Genomic DNA, 23008 nt, shown 5'->3' on the forward strand with positions numbered 1-23008 from the left:
GAGCTACCGAAGAAACCTCAGCTCAGAACCGCTCATGTCCTCCCCTCCAACAGAGAGAAGTATAAATTAGGGTCTTTCATCTTGATCTGAGTCACACTTACCTCAGACTCAAAGCAAAATGGCACTTAAGAAATTAATTCTGTGTCTTGAAAGAAAACGCAGTAGAACACACAATGTTTCCTCCTTCCCACTCAAATACAGTGAAACCCAGCTGCCGAGCACACTCTGGTGACATTATCGACATTCAGACCTGTGGGGAGAAAGATGTGGGGCTGGATTCTGATTGGTCTCGTACGGTGGCCTGCTGAGTCACATCACAACAACGTTAACGAAGCAAACACTTACAGAACACAACACAACACAAACACAAAAGACCGAACGCAAACACAAAAGTGAGAACTTCTTTAACTTTTGTGTTTACGCTGGGTCCTTGTTGTTGTGATTTGACTCAGCAGGCCACCGTCGTCTGGTCCATCTTCTGTTCTCGTATTAAATATTAAACAAAAAGCTGCGGAGATGTAATGAACTCGTCAGAAAGTTAGTAACGGTCGTCTGTCCGTGTCGTTATTTTTACATAGAGAGCAGAAAATAAAGACCCAGACACAAACGCTTTCAAATATGAAGAAGATAATAAATAAACTTAACAACTTTAAGTCATTTTATCTGAGGCTCCAGTAAAACCTTGTATTGTGGAGCGGACCTCGGCAGAAATGTAAACTGTAAAGATGTTGGTAAACAGAAAAAGGCGCTCGCTCGAAGTGTGTCCCAATTCTGCCCTCAGCTCCCGACTCCAACTCGCGCCCCTTTTGCTCACCTACAACAACGTCATCGAAATGTACACTTTAAGGAAGGGTTTAGAGCCTGTGGCTAGAATTGAGACGGGGGAGACTGTGGAGAACAAAATCCCGGGCAATTTTGGCGATTAGAAATCCCTTGTCGTACATTTTAGTCATTTGGTCACCCTAATTCAGTAGTACAATTCCAATTGTTGTTTGGCTGCTCTGGAAATATTTTCTGGGATTATCTATGGAATCGCGCGCACAGAGGATAAATACGGTGCACAGCAGTGCCCAGAGTCATTTATTTATCCAACGTGAGGCGAGATCTGCCTGAAAATAAATGCAGAGATTTGCATCTAGAAAGATTAAAATTATCAGACGAAAAACATAGGTAACCCAGCCTTTAATTATTTTTTCAGAATATTTACAGACGATTACAGATAGTGAGAGAATTACCTTCAAACCCCATGGAAATGTAATTCCGCCCATGTAGGGCTAAAGACAATATGGTTTAAATTTGTTTATTAACAAACCCTTAATGGCCATGAATCCTTTAAATAATTTTAACAAAGACATGGGTAGAACTCGTCATGTGAAGCTAGGGTTGTCACAAATCCAAGATCTAGGTGCTGTATTGTATTGAGACATTACTTGTTTTACCGCCTCACAGCATATCATTCTGTCAATGTAAAGACACATGCTGTGTCTGAAAATTAATGGATAATGTATATTAGTGTGCTTCAGTTGTGTGTTTGAACCCTGCCTTGAGAAGTGTGTTGTGTTCTCTCAGTGTCTGTGGGTTTCTTCCACGTGCGTCATTGACAGGCACGTAACCCAGTCCAGGGTGTGTTCTGTGTTGCACCCACTGATCCCAGGTAGATGTTCACTTGCTTTCAGAGGGATTTATTATCCAGTCTCAGTGTTCAGAGTATGACACACTGGAGGGATTTGCAGAAACACGACAGAAAATCTAGTAAATTAAACGAAAGAAATGCAAATAGCAGAAAAAAGGGAATGATGAAAGCTATTGCTGTATTTTGCAGAAAATAAATTGAAATTTAATTACGCTCATTCTTAAAGCTGTGCATCACTGACTGTAACAGCTCCGGCAAAAGCAAATCTAAAGGTACTTTGTAATGGCACTCAATCAAAGCGTTAGTTGAACATAAAAAAGTGATAAACGTGCTTATCATTGTAGATCATACAACAAAATCTTTCCTCAAACTGTCAGTAAACACACACACACACACACACACACACACAGTATTACAGTATCACCAGTTAAGTCTGTTATAATGCTACAGTGTAGTTATCAGTAGAGCACCGATGTAAGAGTGAGAGTATTGTCTAGGTTTTTTGAATACATGAGATATATTTTCTATAACTTTATTGATATAAAAAGTTATCTGAAATATGGATTCAAATATTAAATTTGAAACAATATAAATAAATAAAATCGAAAAAAAGTTGCACAAAAGTATATTTAAGAGCATCTTAAGTGTTTCTCAATTAGTAGTTTAGTGCAATTTGTTGTTTAATAGCACTAATGACATTAGCATAATACGTGCACTGGACTGAAAATAGCAGTTTTAATACATTAATCACGAGTTGGTGGAAGATTATTTAAATGAAGTGTATTTTATTGTTCCCTGGGGATTGTTAAATTCACACAAAAGACAATTTTTAGCAAAAAAAAAGTTTAATCTCTCCTTGATGCACATGTTTATTTACACATAATAAATCTGCAAAATAGGAAAGAGCACAATATTTACACAGAATGAGCATTGAACAGCCAACCTGCCAGACTTCACTCGAGTCTGAAGCTCTTAAAAAGGTATCAGAAGTCGTAAAGTATTAAACTTTTTTTTGTTTTTCAGTTTGATCTTCTACATGCTCACACATGGGCCAATGTGTGAATGACGTAATCCTTTAAAAGGACAGCTTTTCCATCGGGATTAATGATGAGGAGACATACAGCTGACCACAGAAGTAGGGGGCTTGGTCATTGGAACTGAGCAGTGTATGAAAGAGAATGAAGCAACCACAGGGCGGCTGTGACTGAGGGATAGACTGAGGGGACGTAGGTCGTAAAGAGTTGAAGAAATTAGAGAGGAGCTGGAAAGGCACTCTGTGCAAAGTGAAAGCTCTGATCAGTTAACGTTTTTTTTACTTACAGCGTATTTTAGCTAAACAAACACAAAGAAACAGCCACTCTACAACACAAGGTCGGGGCTTTTTTTCCCTAGAAACAATTCTATGTAATCAGTTCAGGATTTTAAACACTTTTAAACTGGGGGATAGCAAAAAGAAGTAGCAAAAACAACAACAACAAAGCAAACGAATTTGTCCTGAGACGTTACAATGCAACCAGCTGTTTTACAATCGCTGTCATCAAAGCCTTCAAATGTGGAATAAGGCTGAGCAGGTCAAGAATTCCCCATCAGAAAAACCACAGAGTAAAGCAAGTGTTGCCAGACGGTGATTTCCCTTTGAATGCAGAAAAATAATGTGAAACGCGACACCTCGTAAACTGAGTGGAATGTTGGATAATCTTCATAACTCCTGTGAGCACTGAAAAAAGTACTGAAAAAAGTCAAAGACCACACTCCATTCGTTTAATTTCCAGTTAAAGTTAAAGCATTAAGTTAAAAATTCATTTTTCAGATGACGTTTCTGAGATTTAAAAAAAAAGCACCAATCTCGAATCAGATCAACAACAAAAAAATAATAAATAAAGTAAGATGGTAAAAAAAAAAATATGCGGGAAAATAAATAAACGAAAAGAAATAGTAGTTTCACAAAAGCAAAACATCAAATGATGAGGTGATAATGAAATTAATGTATTGTTGATAAATGGAAAGACTCCGGATATTGCGGATAATAATAGAGTTTGACTACTTCTGATTGATTGTATATTTTCCACCGAAAAATGACAAAGTAAAAGTGAGTACACCCCTCTTTAATATCACTAAATACGACCAGAATAAAAATACATTTCTGATAATACCGCTTTATTTGTCTTTTATTTAAAGAACACAAAAGTTACAGCAAAATGAATATAGAACTTTGAATAAAACTTTACAAAACTGTTCATACATTAAAAGAAATGCAACATAAGTCTGTACAGCCTACAGCAGTCGTAGTTCAGTTATTCATACTTGAAATGATCTGTGTGTCCTCCATTGTTGCTGATAACACACTGGAGCTTCTTTGGCGAGAATGATACCAGAGGAGAAACGTTCTGCTCTTCTTCACAGATAATTCTTTTCATCCGTTCTATTCTTTCCGCTTTGAGATCGCCCAAAGGTGCACTACAGGATTCAGGTCAGATCTTTTTTGAATTTGTTTTTTATAAAATTACTTGTGTGGTATTTGAAGCGTGTTTAGGATTGTCTTGTTTTTCCTTCTCTACAAACATCTTGAAACTAGGAATCATCATTTTACGTATTCTTGTGGTAAACAGTCATGGCACTTAGAAAAGTGAACTCATTCAGCCCTGTATTAACAGTCTTCATGGTGGGTCCTGGTTGAACAAACTGAACACCATCTCATCCCTGTTTTTTTTTTACCACCCTTTCAACTGACCAGAGAATGTGCTGCCAATATAAGGACCTCGGTAAACTTTGGTCGTGCAGATGTGTGCCCATTTGTTAGCAACAAATTAGTTTCTTCTTCTCAGGAGACGGCCATATTGGTTGACGTTATGAAATTCACTGAGAAGCCATTTTGTGATGAGAAGACTAGTGCTACACTGTGTTTTTGAGGTCAGACACTACGACTTTGGTCAATGGTAGTGTGCTTCTGATACTTCCTGATGACCACAGCAACCATAATTAACCTGTGATTAGTTGCCTCACAAATTACGAAAGCAGTTTTGTAATTTCCACCATCTTGAATCTAACAAAAAATCAGTAACATGTCAAAAGTGAGAACAATCTGGTTTGGTTTACAAACCCATTTAAAACAGGTATTACTAGGGTGACCAGATCTGAGATGGTGAAAAAGAGGACACGTCCCGGGGGGTGATGAGCTCCCGCCCCTTGCTGCCGGTGTATTCTTAGCTGAACCTATGTGTGCTTTTAGGTCCTTTACACCTTTATTTGCTACACAAAACATGGAAATTTCATTTTAATTCATCCGAGAACTTACATTTACGTTTCGGCATAGCTGCTCGAGATGAGGGTGGGTACATGAGCTTTGCCTGACGTAAACAAGGACTACTGACGTGCAGACTGACCAATTAAATGTTTACAGAGAAGGTTATCGACCAATAACGGTAGCTCTACAGTCAGACCGTCCAATCAGAAGATTTTAGGCTACTTCACCACGCCCCCTTCTCACTCAAGCGAACCAATCGGAGTAGAGGAGGGTGGGAGTAGTTTGTGAACGAAACTTCTCGAAGTTCTATGTAAGCTCTAGAAAAACAAAATCCCGGACGTTTGTGAAATTCCGCCCGGACATTTTTTGAGGACATCTGGTCACACTAGGTATTACAGGTGTAAACACACCTGTGCTTCTACAAAGGACCCTGTAAATTCAGCATGGTCTGTTTAAATAAGAATGAGTTCTTATTGGATGTAACAGTACAGCAATGGATTATGGGAATATTAGTCATACTGAAGAGGGTTGTACTCACATCTAAAAAGAAAAATTAGGTGTTTCTATGAATGTAACTATACTTTCTCTCACAAAAACGGATTGTGAACTGTTTGAACTTTTTACAAAGAAAGTAACAGAGAAAGCACAGCGTTTAAAGTGTGTATCACTAATAACTCCTAATCAATGTGTACAGTAATGATCCAGGAATAAAACTGAAGGGTTCTCTCTGCTAGAATGTCTCACGTTTATAAAGAGATTTTCATTACTACAGGAGATAGACCTGCTCCTGGGTGGTGGACAGGAGAGATTGTGATAATGTTTAAGATATGAATCGCCAGTAAAAACCAAAGCAACCCTAAATAAATAAATAAAACAGTGAAGTGTGGTGCTGGTGTGATCCCTGATGTATCGCAGTCTCGAGGTAAAAACTAAAGAATAAATGTAAATTTTCGGTGACACTCTTTTGCTCTGTTTGGGTTTCTGACCTAAATATTTCAGGAGGGTTACTACAAGTACTGACTGAGCCCTGGAATCCACTTTCATCTCAGAAGGAACGGTAAGGAGGAAGGACTTTTATGCAGTTTGAACATGTCAGTCTTAAAGAACACTGTGGAACACATGAAAGGGAATCGGTGCAACACAGACCTTCACAAAGGTACCATCTTTCAGATGAGAAAAGGGAGAGAAAGGTTCAGGAGATTTTTTTTTTTACATTTTCAAAATTCCTTCATATTTCTTGCATTACTCCTCACAACAAACAAAACAAAATATTGTTTACCTACTGACAAAATACCACATTAAATATTGTTTTTTAATTCGATCATAAGGAAGAACAAAATAAGAAAAAGAGTGCCGTTTTGACGTAATACAGTACTCCTTTACTGAATTGAAGCTGTTTTTCACGTCAAAATAAAACGATGAAATTAAATTCTGAAGAAAAAACAAAAATAACCACAATTCTCCCAGGACCGAAGTCATGTTACTGTCTTGATAATCTACTGAGATGCAGCACGTAATAAGTGTTAAATTCAAGTATCTTTCTAGCGTTGGCACAAACTGCAAGCCGACCTACATTTAAGAAGCCACATTCACAGTTGGAGGATGTAACCCTACTGTCGCCCAAAAATTAAAGGCATAAATAAAGGGAGAGCTTGAGCAGGCATGGAAAACAAAGGGTTAAAACGGTGATTTCTGAATCTCCTGCAGCGCTGGATGATCTGGAATCTTCTCAGTAACTCGGCGTCACATAAGAAGCCATAGGACGGACCGTGGAGATGTTCCTTCAACGACTTTACGGAAGTGACTCCACGGAAGTGAAGGGTTGAGTGTTGAGGGAGTCGGGGGACGTTTGACGTCGTTGGCGATGCATTTTAAAATGGCTAATTATCTGTGAGGAAACTCATTCACAAGTATTTCTACCCTGGTTACAAGAGTCGCTGAGCCGCCTTCTCCAGTGGCTTCCGCAGTAAAACCCCATCAATGGTTAAGGTTGAAAAGATAAGTCCGACACAGCGATTCCTCCACGGACTCAACGAGAAACTACCGTTTTGTCTGCGCCGTTCCCTCCGAACAGACAAGGTATTAAATGACATTTTGTTCTTCTGATTCACTCAACACTAAATCGTAGCACAATCTGTTTAAAGAAAAAAAGAAGTCTTTGCACTAAACAACATTCAAATAAAACATGGCACAGGACAAGGATTTTTTTTTTTAAATAATTCTTTTCATAGTTCAGTCTTTGCGTCACATATCAAATTAATTTTTGTTGAGTTCTTTTCTATGTTAAAACTGTAAAACTTCATCTTATTTTTTACTCATTTTTGTAGAAAATGTATTTATATATCTATACATATATATCTTTTTTGTTCTTTTTGTTTTTTTTTTGTTACGTTGTGGTTCCTGTAAATTGTGCAAATTCAGCAGTAACACAAGTGGCAGGAAACTGGAGCGAGTCGGCAGTCAAACGACACCAAGGAGCAAAAACCAAGTCCGTAAATCAAACGGAATTTAGCACAAAACGACCTTCTGTTTAACTCCTCTGGCATTGTCCCATTTCAAAACGGAGCAGAGAAGGTCCTTCACTTCATTGTCCAAAGCAGATGCCGAAGAACCTAAAAGGCTCGCGTAAAGACAGACACAAAGGTCCTTCATCATTCCTTAAAACAATAATAATAATACAAATTATAATAGTAAACAAAATCAAAAAAAGTTACAAATGTACATATGGAGAGACATTCTGGTGTGTGTTGAGTACAGGGGACTGATACGAGAGGATGCCCACCCTCCTGAGCTATGGTAGGGGTGTCTCCAGTGTACTGCTTCTGTCTTCAGTCAGTTAGCTTTGTGTCTGGACGTAGGGGGTGGCTCTGGGCCGGGCCTAAAGGGCAAACGAGGAAGAGAGAGTCCTCAGCTGGACAGAGCCATGGTGTCAATGACCTGCTCCAGCTTGCTGCGTAGCCTCTGTCTGCGAGCCTGCTCATCCTTTTGGAGTGCAGAGAGGATCTGCAGGAAGAGAATAAAATGAGTGGATTTTACATGTGTGTGTGTCTGTGTGTGTGTGTGGAACTGATACAAAGCTGATCTAGGACACGTACAGCACTGAACATAACATGCACTTACAAACCCGGTAGAACCAGGTAAACGGTCTTAGCCTGATCATCTGTAGAGCTGGATAATGAAGAGCTAATCCTCCCACTCTTTAATATGGGCTCACTGTCCACGTGGCCATGTGTACGACTGGGGAATGAGGCGTGATAAAAGAATACCACCGGCTGCTGTCTAAATGCACTCAGCTGGAGTAGAAGCGGCCATTGTTTGCTGCTCCGTGTTGAACACAGGTGACAGTCCTTCCTCTTGCTCTTTGATCAAATGGGGCTAGAACCTTCAGCTAGAACCTTTCTAAAAGCTGTTTTTGTGGCTCTGCCAGTTGTAAAAGAGGCGGTGTATAAACATTTTAATTTAATTCAATCAAACAATAAAACTAAACAAAAAAAACGTTACCCATCCATTTCCCCTCACATTAATCATGGTCAGTTCCTCCAAATGTCGAGGTCTCACGCGCTGCTAAGCTGGGAGTGTGAAGGCTAGCCTTTGCTTCCTCTGTGACTTAAAAAGCTTCACATTCTTTATCCACATTATCTGTAACGTCAGTTTGTTGCTGCAGCACAAATGTGTGCTTCATCTCTCACTCTCTCTCTCTCTATATATATATATATTTCTCTCTCTCTTTCTCTCTATTTCTCTTTCTCTCTCCCCCTCTCTCTCTCTTTCTCTGTCTCTTTCTCTCTCCCTTTCTCTTTCTCTCCATTTTTCTCTTTCTCTCTATTTCTCTCTTTCTCCCTTTCTCTTTCTCTCTCCCTTTCTCCCTCTGTCTCTCTCTTTTTCTCTATTTCTCTCTCTCTCTATTTCTCTCTTTTTCTCTTTCTCTCTCTCTCTCACTCTCTCTTTGTCTCTCTCTCTCCATTTCGCTTTTTCTCTTTCTCTCTCTCCCTTTCTCTCTCTCTCTCTCTCTCTCTCTCTATTTCTCTTTCTCCCTTTCTTTCTCTCTCTCTCTCTCTATTTCTCTCTCTCCCTTTCTTTCTCTTTATTTCTCTCTCTCTCTATTTCTCTTTCTATCTCTCCCTTTTTCTTTCTCTCTGTCTCTCTCTCTCTATTTCTCTTTTTCCCTTTCTTTCTCTCTCACTCTCTCTCCCTTTCTCTCCCACTCTCTCTCTTTGTCTCTCTCTCTCTCTTTCTCCCTCTTTCTCCCCCTCTCTCTCTTTCTCTCCCTTTCTCTTTCTTTCTCTCTCTCTCTCCCTCTCTCTCTCTCTCTCTCTCTCTCTCTCTCTCTCTCTCATACACTGCAGGATCTCAATGTTTTGACATGGACAGCAGTCACGTTTTGAACAGAGGCAGGCAATCAATCAATGCCTGTTCTCTCTCTCTCTCTCTCTCTCTTCTTTTTTTTTTTTTTGCTCACCTCGTCTTTGTACTTGACGATATAGGAGTAGATCTCATGAAGCGCACTCATGCTGTTGAACTGGCTGAGGTGAAGTCTGGACTGTTCTGCTAAATACGCGCTCATGTCCTGATCACTGATAGCAGACATACGGGAGATGTCTGAGTAATACCTACAATAAACACACACACAAACAAACACATTCATTTAAAACAAGGCACATCCACATCAGTCTAAGGGCTAGTTTCCCACACAAGGACGAAGCCTAGCACTGCCATTGTGATTTTCCATTGAAAGGAGGACACAGTCCGGGACTGGGCTTAATCCCTGTGAGGGAAACCACCCCTAAGTCTAAGAGTCTAATCAGCACCACACTATCAGCCTCACACACCTCTCCACCCAGCTCTTATAGTTGGGGATGTCTTTAGCATACAGCAGCTTGTTAGACGGAGAATCTTTTCCGAGTTTGTGTTCTGAAGTGGAACAGGAGTCCATGAACGTCTGGGCCACCACAGACAGGCAGGCGTCAGTGATGCTGTTCTTATGGATGTCAAACACAAACTGGGGATTTTTGATGACATTCACCCAGAATCTCAAAGGCAAACTGCAAAAAAGGGAGGGGGGAAAAAACAGGTTACATTTAAGGTCCAAGCAGTTTAGCGCTGAGAAGTCATTTGAAATAAAACTCGGTAAAAGACCTGAAACAGCTGGATGACGTGTGGAGTGTTCTACAGTAAACGTAAGTACATTAGGAGTGAATGGAGCCCTGCTCACCAGTTACTTTTCCAGGTGTGTCGCACGTCCGAGTCCGTGATCTGGTGCTTGTCCGCCTGCTCATCGAGGAAGTCGAACATATATTTGATGGCGAGGGGCAGGGCACTGCCACGGTGCGCTGTGCTGAATATCGTCTCAAACAGGTCATCTACAAACTTCTGTAGCGTACCCTGAGGAGGTATGGGATGATATTCATTATTTATTACTAATACACTTTCATAATATTTTTGAAAAGTTTGGGGAATGACCGAACAGCACCATCCACACGAGGAAACCCGCCACCACCAACATTTAATATCAGGGGTGGCCGATTTTGCTGGCGTCCATTTTGTTTCAAAGCCCTTAGGTGGGTCAGGCTTCAAGAAGGACACGTCTTGAAGTGTCTTGAAAATGGCTGACATTTTACCTTCGTAGCTAATAGTCGTGTCAGGTAGATCTCTGAAACCATCTTGCTGCCCCGATCACCCTCTCTCTGGTCTGAGTGGTCGTGATTCTTGACTAGGTGCCAGAGCTTTGTGCCACTCTCTAGGTCAGGGGTGATCATAGGTGTCCTGGAGCGGAGACTGTCAGGACTGCTAGCTGTCCTCAGCATACTCTCTGATGAAGCAGAAACAGTGCATATGACTCCTTAGTCATAAATATCTTATACTCTTCTGAATGCATGTTATATATTTCAGACAATCCCAGAGTCACTGGTAGCATCGCAGTGACACAGCTCCAGGGACCTGGAGGTTGTGGGTTCGATTCCCACTCCGGGTGACTGTCTGTGAGGAGTGTGGTGTGTTCTCCCTGTGTCTGTGTGGGTTTCCTCCGGGTGACTGTCTGTGAGGAGTGTGGTGTGTTCTCCCTGTATCTGTGTGGGTTTCCTCCGGGTGACTGTCTGTGAGGAGTGTGGTGTGTTCTCTCTGTGTCTGTGTGGGTTTCCTCCGGGTGACTGTCTGTGAGGAGTGTGGTATGTTCTCCCTGTGTCTGCGTGGGTTTCCTCCGGGTGACTGTCTGTGAGGAGTGTGGTGTGTTCTCCCTGTATCTGTGTGGGTTTCCTCCGGGTGACTGTCTGTGAGGAGTGTGGTGTGTTCTCTCTGTGTCTGTGTGGGTTTCCTCCGGGTGACTGTCTGTGAGGAGTGTGGTATGTTCTCCCTGTGTCTGCGTGGGTTTCCTCCGGGTGACTGTCTGTGAGGAGTGTGGTGTGTTCTCTCTGTGTCTGCGTGGGTTTCCTCCGGGTGACTGTCTGTGAGGAGTGTGGTGTGTTCTCTCTGTGTCTGCGTGGGTTTCCTCCGGGTGACTGTCTGTGAGGAGTGTGGTGCGTTCTCTCTGTGTCTGCGTGGGTTTCCTCCGGGTGACTGTCTGTGAGGAGTGTGGTGTGTTCTCCCTGTGTCGGTTACAGATAATGAATGAATGAATGAATTTGTCTGTCTTGTGTAAATATTAACATTTAGATATAAAAAAACATGTATTATACTAAAAGATAAGTAGACAACCATCGTAAATGTAAACAAAACAAAATCATATTCTATGACAATAACTCCTGGACTACAGTTTTAACATTTCCCTCAGGACATCATCACCTCTGGGTAATAATCTGAAATAAACACAAGCTGTTGACTTTGAAACCTACACCACGAATGGGATTAATGTCTTGATTATGTTACAATTACTGTTTAAAAAGGAAGTTTTCATGTAAAAATAACAAAGTTAAAAGCAAGCCTTGGAGAGTAGATCCACGAAACCACCAAAATAAAAGTCTGGTAAAAAGTGTAGACACGAACGAGTATCTCCCAGTCTTTTCTTTTTCTTCACAAATGTGGGTTAATGATGCATCCCTCAGGGCAGAAAAGATCCTGATGTTAGCTGTGAAGGCTGGTTTAGGCTCCTGTTTGTGCGCCGGCCTCTCTGCGGGCAGGGATTTGAAGTGTTTTAAGCTTAATGTGCTTGTATATCTTGTTTTTTTCATAATGCACGCAGTTTGACGTAATAGCCATCAGTGCAGAGCAACAGTAATCTGACTGCCCTTTCTATGCCCAGGTAATTGTGGTAGCACATGTCACTATTAGTGGTTGTGTGTAAACACTGATCAGCTCTAATATTAAAATGACCACCTTGTTTCCACCTTCATGGTTCTGATTTTCAGCTCCACTGCAATTTAGAGTTCTACAAATACAGCTGTTTCTCTGAATACCCTTTCATCCTGGTCTTAAAACGGTCAGGACCCTAACGGAGTGACCACAGAGCAGGTGGCGGATAATTTGTCAGCATTGTATGGACTCTGGCTTTACATGTACAAGGTGGTGGTGTCTAACAGAGTGGCTAGTGAGTTATTACAACATTCAAAAACTCCAGTAGCACTGACTGTGTCTGATCCACTCATACCACGCTACCACCTGCGGTTCTCAGAAGAGTCCACCACCCAAATAACACCAACAGACCATTGAAGAACAGGATGAAAGGAGGCTAACTAAGTATGAGGAGCAACAGAAGGACTTCTGTCTGTAATTACAGAACTACAAAGTGCACTTATATGTGAAGTAGAGCTGATAAAATGTGTAATGAATGCAGAAATATGGAGGTCATATATAATGGCTAATGTGCATGTGTATGTGTGTGTGTGTGTGCTTGGTTGTGAGGAGGTACTTCATCCACCCAGCCTAGGCAGACCCTCGTGTCAAGTGAAGGATATAAGCGTGGGTAAGACGAATAAAGAAAAATGTTTGCGCTAAGTGCCACAGTTTCAAAAGCATCAGAAAAGAGCTTTGGAAACAGCTACTCACTTGCAATTGTTCTCCAGAGCACTGCGAACTGTTGACATTGAACCTGTTCTGATGAGGGCCAACTCTTCTAAAGATCAGTAAATGTACCACTGCCATCAACTGCAGTTACATTGTGTGTTAACTAGAATGGTTTCCATGCCGACAGGTGCCTGACTGCACTGATAATTCAAGTCGCCGTCTATTGTTTGAAAGCAGCGAGCACTAAAAGAGACCTGGCTCTGCTCTCCCTGAGAATGTATGTAATGGACATCTGTCATGAGGCTGCTACTCTACGGATTAAAACTGTATAATTGTAATTGTATAATAATGACATATATGCACCCACCAAGTCAAAACAGCTGAAATAAAACGTGCTCTGATCTGGCGTTCATGGAAACTCATTCCCTACGAACAATACCCTAGGGCCGTGCCATATTGTATAGTCTGTGATAACATCTGCAGAACGTTTTAAATGGTGACGATAGCAATATTCGGACTTGTTTATGTGATGACATCATGCAGTTAGGCACAATATGGCGTACATTCCAGTCGTGCGGAGGTGGTTTGGCTACAAAATATCAAAACATGGTGAAATGTAAGATTTGCAAGAACCCTGTAACGACCAAAGGTGGAAACATAACTCCCTTGTCTCACCACCTCAAGCAGAAGCACCCAGTTGAGGACGAGGAAGCTCAGCAGCCAATGGGAGCTCTAACCCAAGCAGAGAGACTACACTCACTCAGCAGAGCATCTGTTTTACTTGTGTGTATTTATTTAGTGTGAAGAGTGGTATAGGGTGGTAGATTTATTCATTCATTCATTCATTATCTGTAACCCTTATCCAGTTCAGGGTCGCGGTGGGTCCAGAGCCTACCTGGAATCATTGGGCGCAAGGTGGGAACACACCCTGGAGGGGGCGCCAGACCTTGTTGTAGTTTTATGTTTGACATTATTAAATGTATACAGAATAAGAGTCTTGTTTAGTTACTTGTTTAACCAAATATTAACAGACATTTGCTTAATTCAAAAATGTAATGTTACATTTATAATTAAATACATTTTAAATATTTATTTTGTCTGAAATATTGTGATATCATTTTGGGACCCCATCGCCCACCGCTACAACACACAACAGGACAGAAAAAAAGAAGAGAAGAACAGAACTCACCGTATCTGCTGAGCGATTTTGTAAAAGTGGAAGAGTTGGAAATGTTGTAAGCCGAGTTCTGCTTCGGTACCAGTGCAATGACTGACCCATCTGTTACCTGAATTACATCCATAAAGAGCCATTTTAAAAAGTCAGAGTATTAGGGAATTCTTTAAATGATTGTACTTTTCCTAAACGGTAATTAGCAATTCCAATATATGTTTACAGTGTTTTTATAGCTACATTATGGACTCTCGTAATGATTTAATAACAAATTTAGCTGCAAACAATCCACAACATTTTAAATTAAACAGTGAATGGATGAATGTTAAATGACTAATTAATGCTACAAGCAGTTGGAGAGATGTCGTACCTGATAGTGCGCTAATGTGTTCAGTCGTTTCCAGTCATTATCTATTTTAGTAGTTACATCCTCGTCCTGCAAAATTATCCTCGCCATTCGGCCTTGTCTCCATTCTGAAACAGGGAGAAGAACATGGATCGAATGCACTCGCAGGGAATTTACAGACTGTTTTGTTGGCTTTAATTTACCCCATTCATCACTAGTTAGGGTCCCAACATACTTCACCAGTGTCTGGCTGCTGTAGTAAAACTAACACGGGCAGTGTTGTTCAGTGGTGTGCCGCACGGTACGGAAACATACACAACACCGTCAATGAGAATATTCCACCGACACAAACAGTGTAGCGACAGATGATCTATAGTCTCTGATTTGTACCAATATTACTGAATGATACACCACCATGATGAATGAGGTAAACTGGAGTGTTATTTAAATACACAGAAGAGTTGATAGATTATAAATTAGTAAACATGTACTTCTATAAATACTGGGCCTGATAAGACGACAAAAAGTGCAGATAAAAGGTAGGTAGGCATTCCTAATAAAGTGTCAAGTGAATGTGTATACACATATTGATCCACAAACACACACACACTCCCAAAACTTCAGAGAGATCAGAATGTCCTCTCCCAAAGCAAGGCTATATAAGTACTTGAGGAAAAACTGAATTCATTTTGAAATCTTCACACCGAGTATAGGCTCGACAACCTTGAGCAGACCTTGTCCAAAACTCACTATGTAGCATGAATACTAATGACCAACTTTACTATCCCCAACATAAAGCACAGTGATGAGGCAAGGCTAGGTGTGGGCCTCCTCTATAACTATGGATCAAACAATGACGCATGACTGGAGTAATAATGAACGCGAATTAGCAGCCACAGCTGACCATCTTTCAGGCAATCATTCCTATTGAGACTATGTGCTATAGAAGAAAAATCTGTCTCTGAATGAACACTGAGAAAAAAAAAACAAGGCCAAACTCTTGTTCCAGGTCTGAACACACTGCTGGATAATAACTCTGGCCCATTTCATTCAGCCATCCGTATTCATCAATCAAGTTTAGCTTCTGCGCAAACAACATTTTAAGTCAGATTACACCAACATCTATGCATGCAAATAGGCAAACTTGGATACACTGCGTATATACTGAAGGTTTAAAATCAACTCAATATCTTTTTGAAAGCGTAACTGTCCATTAAGCCAATGTGCCATTTAAGCCCACATTCAGATCTGAAGTCAAATTAAATTAAAACCCACTGTTGTAAGCAATCCAACAATGTGTTACCTCCATGTTATGGAGTCATGGAAAACATTGGTATTTTGGGACCTCTCCGATATCCTGATATTTTAGCAATTTCAGCCAATTCTTTGTTAAGTACGTGTTCCTTATGTAAAATGAGAACTTAATGCTGTGATATTTTGTGTATTATAAAGTAATATTTTGTAAATTTATGCTATTTTCCTTCATATGGAAAGATGAGATTTATGAGGTAGCGCACAATGCTAATCGGAATGTTAGCATATTAGCTTCATTGAGAGATACACTGTTAAGTAATTAAGCTGGACAAGCATGTACACTGAAGGTTTTCTGAAGTATTTTACTTTAGTCTATAAATAAATACATTATAAATGGTTCTGGGCAGCAGGGTATTGTTAAAAATTACCTATATTAAGGTGGGCTTAAATGGCAGTATGCTACAAACAGTAGCCAACCTAAGCTAACTTCAAATGTTAATACCGTAATATTTCTGCAGGTATGAGCAGATTTTGGTGAGCATTAGTGGGTACACTTAATCAATATTTGACACTTTAATACAGTGCTGTCAACACATTCCTCAAGGTCAACACACAGGCCAACACTTTTGCTGTAGTTTTTTACTGCACTTGTACTAAGTGTTTTGGTTCTGATGTTTTGAGAGCTGCAGTAATGTAAAAATATGACCCATCTGGTGAGCTCTGAGAACTGGGTTCAGAAACACTGCTTTAATCCATCCATCTGTACACACATCCCTGCCGTTCTTACCCAGATCCATGTCCCCAGCTTTGGGTCTCTGAGAGTAGGGACTGCCTTTATACACAGCGTCTAAAAGTTTCTCCTTCACCTGGGTGATGGTGTCACAGTTCAGGCATTTCACTATCACCTCTGTGGCATTCTCATTCTCTGGGTTCACACAGTGCAGAGTCTATGAAGAGACATTCATGGAAGTTTAAAATTGGAGCATAAACAACACAGTCAACATGTCAGCATTTGTTAACAGAAACAGACAAATGTAAATGATGTAGCATGCAACGCCTTCCAGAAATATCAGTGTCTGTGGCAAACATGAGCAAAAGACAGCAGCAAAATACCCGGCCTTTACTGAGTATCCTTTTGAAATTACAATCAAAATATTAGCGATAATCAAAGCCCTTTTAAACAAACTAAATTTTATAATGAAAAAATAAACAGCTAAACAGATTAGAAATGCTCATTTCGATTATCAAGGCAATAATTAAGAAGTCAAAAGCAGCTGGAGATTGCACCAGTTACACAGCACTGACCAAGGTCTTGTAGTCGATCTGCTGTCGAATGAGTTTGTCTTCACTCAGGGAGTACCGTGCCTCTCCTGTGATGGCATCTATGGGGCCCTTCTCCATCTGTTGCTTTATTGCACAGTACAACATAAACAGAGGCTCCCCAGCACACTCCTGTAAACACACACACACACACACACACACACACACACACACAGTGAGGTATAGTACATAAGGACATGAAAATAAAAAGCTTCTTAAGAATTTAGCCTTTATTTCATTTCTCTGCTGCAATCAGTAGTGGAGCATGCAAAACTCTTACTGAACTACTATCATTTAAGATTTCAGCTGCTTTAAGCTGAACAACTGCTACTTATCCGATGTTCAAAAAATCAGAAGGATTTGCCAATCAATGTAACCATTAGCCTCTTTCAAACCGTAGGAATAGCACCATTAAAGACACAGTGGTGGCAACTGATAAAGAACACAACTGGAGCTTAATGATTGGGAGGAAACAAAACAAAAAATGGTTCCCTGGACTTTGTTATTCTTAAACTCTGAAAAATAAGCCATACATTAAAAAAAGGTTTTAAAGAACCACTTTTGCAGATTATTGTAACAGTTTAAAGGAACAGTAGGTTCTATTTTTACCTTAAAATTACAGCATCAAAGTAATATTGATAATCCACCAACCTATAGTTGGCAGAACAGAACCTCTGTTGTTGCTCGTCTGTGCTCAGCACTGCAGAAACTGCACTATGTAACATTTGGAATACGGTATGAAACTACCCTCACCCCCCACACTTGATTTCTGGACAGTGCTGTAAAAGTGAATTACACTTCGCAACTGTAGGGGGAGCCCTGGAGCAAAAATAACACTTCCTTAGTGTTCCTTTAAAAATAACCGTCATAGCTTTTACTATTTAAGGGATCTTTCCTGCATATGTTTGTGTCGTCTCTGCTGTAACAGACCCTAGCAACAGCTAATAACAGCTAATTAACAAGTTCTTACTTGTTGTGGAAGAGGTGTTAAAATAAATAAATAAATAAAATGTCAGGGTTACACCAGGATCACTCCTACAGTCTAAAAAAAGTGCGGATTCAGCCTCCGGCAGCACTGCCGGGTCTGACCCAGTCACACTACTACAACAGCTGAGAGAATGGACAGTGAGTGTGGTTATAATGTTATGGCTGATGGGTGTAGAGCTCCAGAGTGATGAAGGAGCTTGTAAATATAGAGGCTGGTGTATCCTTCCACCTCTTACACACAAATGAAGGAGAATTAGCCCTTTCCTCCTCCTCCTCCTCCTCCTCGTCTTCCTACTCCTCCTGCCTTACTTCTCCCTTCTTCCCACCATATGCTGTTAATGTCGTTTTAGCATCTGCGCTAATTAATCTGACAGCTGCTAACAAGAGGTAGGGTGCATACATCATTCACAGAGACCCCTCTACATCTCCTATCTGGGAAAGCAGACCTAATATTACATGTCAGTTCCATTCATGTGTGTGTGTGTGTGTGTGTGAGTGAGAGAGTGTGTGTGTGTGAGAGAGAGAGAGAGAGATAGCGAATAGCAGACCTAGCAGACCATAAGTCAGACCCTGCACACCCACAGGTTGATGAACAGCAGCAGAAAAATTTCCTCTTCAAATACAGAGCTGATAGATAAATTATTCCAGAGTTCAGCCTTGAGCAGACCTTGTTCAGAAAGCAGTGGCTTGAATGCTAATACACACTATAGTTTCTACTGTTTGTAGATGTCTTTAAACAAGCCGTCAATGATGCTTGTGTAATATTAACAAAGTTATATACGAGCGAAGTCTGAGCCAAGTCACGAGTCTTCAGGCTACAGATGAAGTGATGTCAAGTCCAATATAACACACAACATAACAAAACCTATATGGAAGTGTAGTGTAAAAATAACTCCTTAAATATTCAGATTTTAAAAAATACACAACAGATTTAATTAGTGTGCAACAAGACAACTCTGTAAATCAGGACAGAGCCAGAGATAAACGCACAGAGTCAATAAAGTGTCATGGTTTAATCATTGTTTACAGCAGGTTCGGATTATAGTGATTTATCATACAGTAAACAATGCCAAGTTCTCTCTGTTTACGTTTAAAATGAGTAGTTTGGATAATGGCCCCAGAGTCGCCCTGCGCTGAGCTGATGAACGAGTGCAGCTAAGAAAAAAGACAGGCCTCAGCTTAATTTAAGAAACCACACAAACTGAGCACTTTCCTGTTTTTATTTCCTTGTAATTTTCTTTGGTTTACAGATCAGAAAGTGAATAACGTATCCACTGCGCCATAACTCTTCACTCTGTTCAAAACAAGGTGCGTGAACAGAACAGTGCGCTGGATCCCCATTGGTTGAAAAAGTCCAGGCCCACCACTGCTGTCCTGTAAGCGCTAGCGCCGTTGCTAGGTTACATGGACTTTGCGGAGTAATACCAGAAGAGCTTCTGTTAGATTGCCATTATCATGCAATACTGTCACTCCTGGATCGTGTCACAGCCAATCACTGTGAGACACAGCCAGTCACACTGAAACTAGCTGTGGTATAATCTGCAGTCATTACAGTTTTTCAGTAATGCTTAAATAAAATGATGAAGATGTACAATTAATTACAAATTACAAATTAATGGTCTCTCCACCACTGGTGTCATTTTCCTGTTTATAAAATGTCAAGGCAATGCAAGAACACTGTAAAATTACCACAGAAAGACTGAATCGGGACTTAGGAAAGAGAAATAATCATTATACTACAACATGTTTGCACTAGTGGTATGCTCCTGTTGTGATCTGTGATAAATGTGATTTGGAAAGGCTCAATCTGATAGATGTATCTTCCTAGATTTCTGTGTTTTAAATTCCTTGGGACATTTGAGAGTCACTTGTAACAACACCAGCTTTGTACTCAGGCACACGGGTTTGAAGGAGAGCGCCCCCTGTAGTTCACAGCAACAAAACCTCCAGCAGCAGCCTTGTTTTTTACTAGGTCTACCATCCAATGACATGCCAGGCCCAAACCAGGCCAAAAAAATTGAGCATATACTACTACTACTACTACCACTCAACATCATCATCATCATCATCATCATCATCATAATAATAATAATAATAATAATAATAATAGCTATCATTTCTTTGCCTAGTCACTGGAAACATGAAATACTCTGAATGTGAAATTGAGATATTTAACTAAATACTAGTTTTCCATTCTCTGGCTTTGACATTTGCTTCATCAGAGAAGTCTTTCGTCTGCTTCGAACAACACAAATGCCATGATCCTCATTCTGTATTTCCCTCTCAGTTCTAACTCAACTGCAAATCCTGAAGGTGTAAAAACGTTGTAGCCCCCGTGTCTTCTGTTGATTAAAACCCTTTCAGAGAGCGCTGAGACTCTGCATGATTGGACTAATGAAACCAAAGAGCTACTACGGTTCGAGAGAGAGAGAGTGAAGGATTTTAAGGAAGAGATATAAAAATAAATAAATAAAGGAGACAGAAAGAGAGTGGAGAAGGGAGAGAGAGAGAGAGAGAGAGAGAGAGAGGGGGGGGGGGGGGGGAGGAAGTGAAGAAGGCCTCCTACGGCTCAATCATACACGCTGAGTAGAATCACGGAGAGAAAAGCAGGAGGCAGGGAGAGTTTTTGGGAAGAGTAAATACAAGAAGGAGGGGGGTGCGTGGAGAGTCTCGCTGAGAGGTGGTAGAGAAGGACATGGTGTGAGGAGAAGCTGTGCTTCAGAAAGAAAGGAGCTAAAGGCTACTGCTCTGACTTGAACCTCCTCTGACTGACAGTTTCCGTCTCTTTATTTGTTTGACCATGTCAGGATCCCTGCTGGAAGTGTTTTCACTTTTAACTCCTGTGTGAAAGTGTGTTTGAAAGAGGAGAAGAAAAAAAAACAGCTTTGAAAACGCTCACTGCGAATCACTGAAACAGTGACATTTCAGCAGCACAATGTTTATAAGATAATTACGCTCTTCTGGAGTGTGCGTATGTTTATGAGGGTATTATTACCTTGAGGAATTTGTACAAGAGGAAGGTGAACCAGTTTGTGAGCATCTTCTCGGCCACGGATTCCGTTCTATGAAAGAAAGATACACAGGTAATCTCACAGAATATCAATGAAAGAAATACTCTCCCATGAAGAACAAACGCAGAGTTTTATTTTTTAATTTTTTTTAAATTAACTACCAATCTTCATTAAATCCAGACAATTACAGTAATTGGGCAGCGTCTTTCATTAACGGCCTGCCTGTCGCTCGGAGACGACCCCCAAAAGCTTTCTCAGAACAGGAGTAATTAAAGCTTGCACTAATTAATGGACTTCCTTGCTCTTAATTCATCTGTGGCTGGTGAAGGTAGAAGAGTGCTAACATGTGCAAACACTTTCGCTCGTCTTTGCACCTCTCCTTCTCCTCCTTACCTCCCTGAGGCAAGGCAGAAGCCATTTCTGCTCTTCAATAATGTATCCACCAAGACCTACTAACTCCCTTTACTCTTCTGCATAAAAGGCAATTATTAAATCATATTCTTATTAATAAAGAAAAGGAGAAGGGGTGGTGGGGGTTAAGGTAGTTTGGTGAGAGGAACATGTTTCAGAAAAAGACTGAATCCTAAAGAGGCCATTAGTTCACTTCGCTGATTTCACAAAACAATTTATTTATTATACAATTGATATTAATTTTTTATAATTTATTTATTATACAATTGATAATAAAAATAGCTGTATGCTCTCTAGATTCCTAATATATAAGCAATAGTTAATGTCTTGTCAAATCTATTTTGGTGATTCATGTGTGTATTGGAAATTACAGTGTATGAAATTACAGTATGTGACCAGAGGGGGGAGCAATGACTGACTCTGAGCTAACTACTGTATTTATTCACTATGTGTAACTTAAACAAGCAGACACTGCTCATTTCTGACCTTACATCAAAGTAAAATAAATATATAAGCCACATGAGCCTTGTTTCACTGCAATTTTATCATGATGTGAAGTGCCAAAACTTTCCTTTTCCCTGATAAAATCGTGGTAACGCAGTCTTGTGTGGCTTATTGCTTTTTGAAAAAATGTCAGTCAATATTAAATATTGGAAAATACATTGATGTTCAATTCATAGATATTCGAATTAACAAAAAAAACATTCACAATAGACTATCCCTCTGCCACACGATGTAGTCCATTAACAGTGAGTGCTGTTGCTAGGCAACATACGCGTGAAGATTTAACCTGCTGTATTGTGGCACAGCCACTTCAAGAAACTTGGATAATAAATCTGTTCATGTGTAGTCAAGGGTTTTATGTTGAGTAGAAGAGTATATATTTTTGTCTTATTTCTGAAGGGACTCTTACTTTAAAGGAGTAGCTGCAGGAAGTAGAAATGGCTTAATGAGCGATGTATAGCAGTTTATTTGAGTATGAGTTGTTTTACCCCCTCTTAAAGAAAGTCAACTGAAATCTAAATTCAAATTTCCATTACAGTCTAGTAGATATTAATAAACATGTACTTATTTATTTATGTAAATATAATTTATGTTCAAGTTTCAGAAAATGGCTAAATCTCTTCTGTTTTTAAAAACCTAGCTATTTCCACTCATTTTTTTTTTAAACCAACATTAAAATACCTGCGGAGCAGCAGTTTGGGATGATTCTTGCTCTCCAGGTTCTTGTCGATGAGGTCTGAGAGTAGTTGCTTGAGCACTCCTGTAGCATACTCCATCTCCCCCTGCAAAGCAGTCATGATGAGGGATGCCACGTTGCCGCGGTCACGCATAGAAAAGGAACGCTGAGCCTCCAGAGTGCGGATAAAGGTCAACAGAAAGTGCTTCTTGGTCAAGAGTTGACCAAACAACGTCAGAGCCTTCTCCACATTAGCCTGCACCTGAGAAAACACAAAAAAAAGGCTGCTGAGTTTACATTACATCTTATTTTATTAGATGGATTATAGCTGAAACTTGGTTCTGACCCGTATAAGCAGAATAACACCTAAAACAGATTGACAATAACTAAAAATAACATATGAAGTGTGTAATATAAAGGGTGGGCCATTTATATGGATACACCTTAATAAAATGGGAATGGTTGGCGATATTAACTTCCTGTTTGTGGCACATTAGTATATGGGAGGGGGGAAAC

General features: G+C 40.3%; 1 protein-coding gene across 1 annotated transcript in view; it reads right to left on the reverse strand.

Moving 5' to 3' along the window:
• Nucleotides 1-3556: 3556 nt before the first annotated feature.
• The window catches only part of plxna1a (plexin A1a), a 252313-nt gene continuing 232861 nt past the window's right edge, over nucleotides 3557-23008 (reverse strand). Inside the window, 11 exon segments of the mRNA XM_066670409.1 lie at nucleotides 3557-7880; nucleotides 9337-9487; nucleotides 9707-9919; nucleotides 10090-10259; nucleotides 10496-10686; nucleotides 14002-14098; nucleotides 14354-14457; nucleotides 16371-16530; nucleotides 16889-17035; nucleotides 20886-20952; nucleotides 22498-22754. Coding sequence (XP_066526506.1) covers nucleotides 7785-7880; nucleotides 9337-9487; nucleotides 9707-9919; nucleotides 10090-10259; nucleotides 10496-10686; nucleotides 14002-14098; nucleotides 14354-14457; nucleotides 16371-16530; nucleotides 16889-17035; nucleotides 20886-20952; nucleotides 22498-22754 — 1653 coding nt within the window. The 3' untranslated portion in view covers nucleotides 3557-7784.

Source organism: Hoplias malabaricus, chromosome 5 (genome assembly GCF_029633855.1).
Source record: "Hoplias malabaricus isolate fHopMal1 chromosome 5, fHopMal1.hap1, whole genome shotgun sequence".
NCBI lineage: Eukaryota > Metazoa > Chordata > Actinopteri > Characiformes > Erythrinidae > Hoplias > Hoplias malabaricus.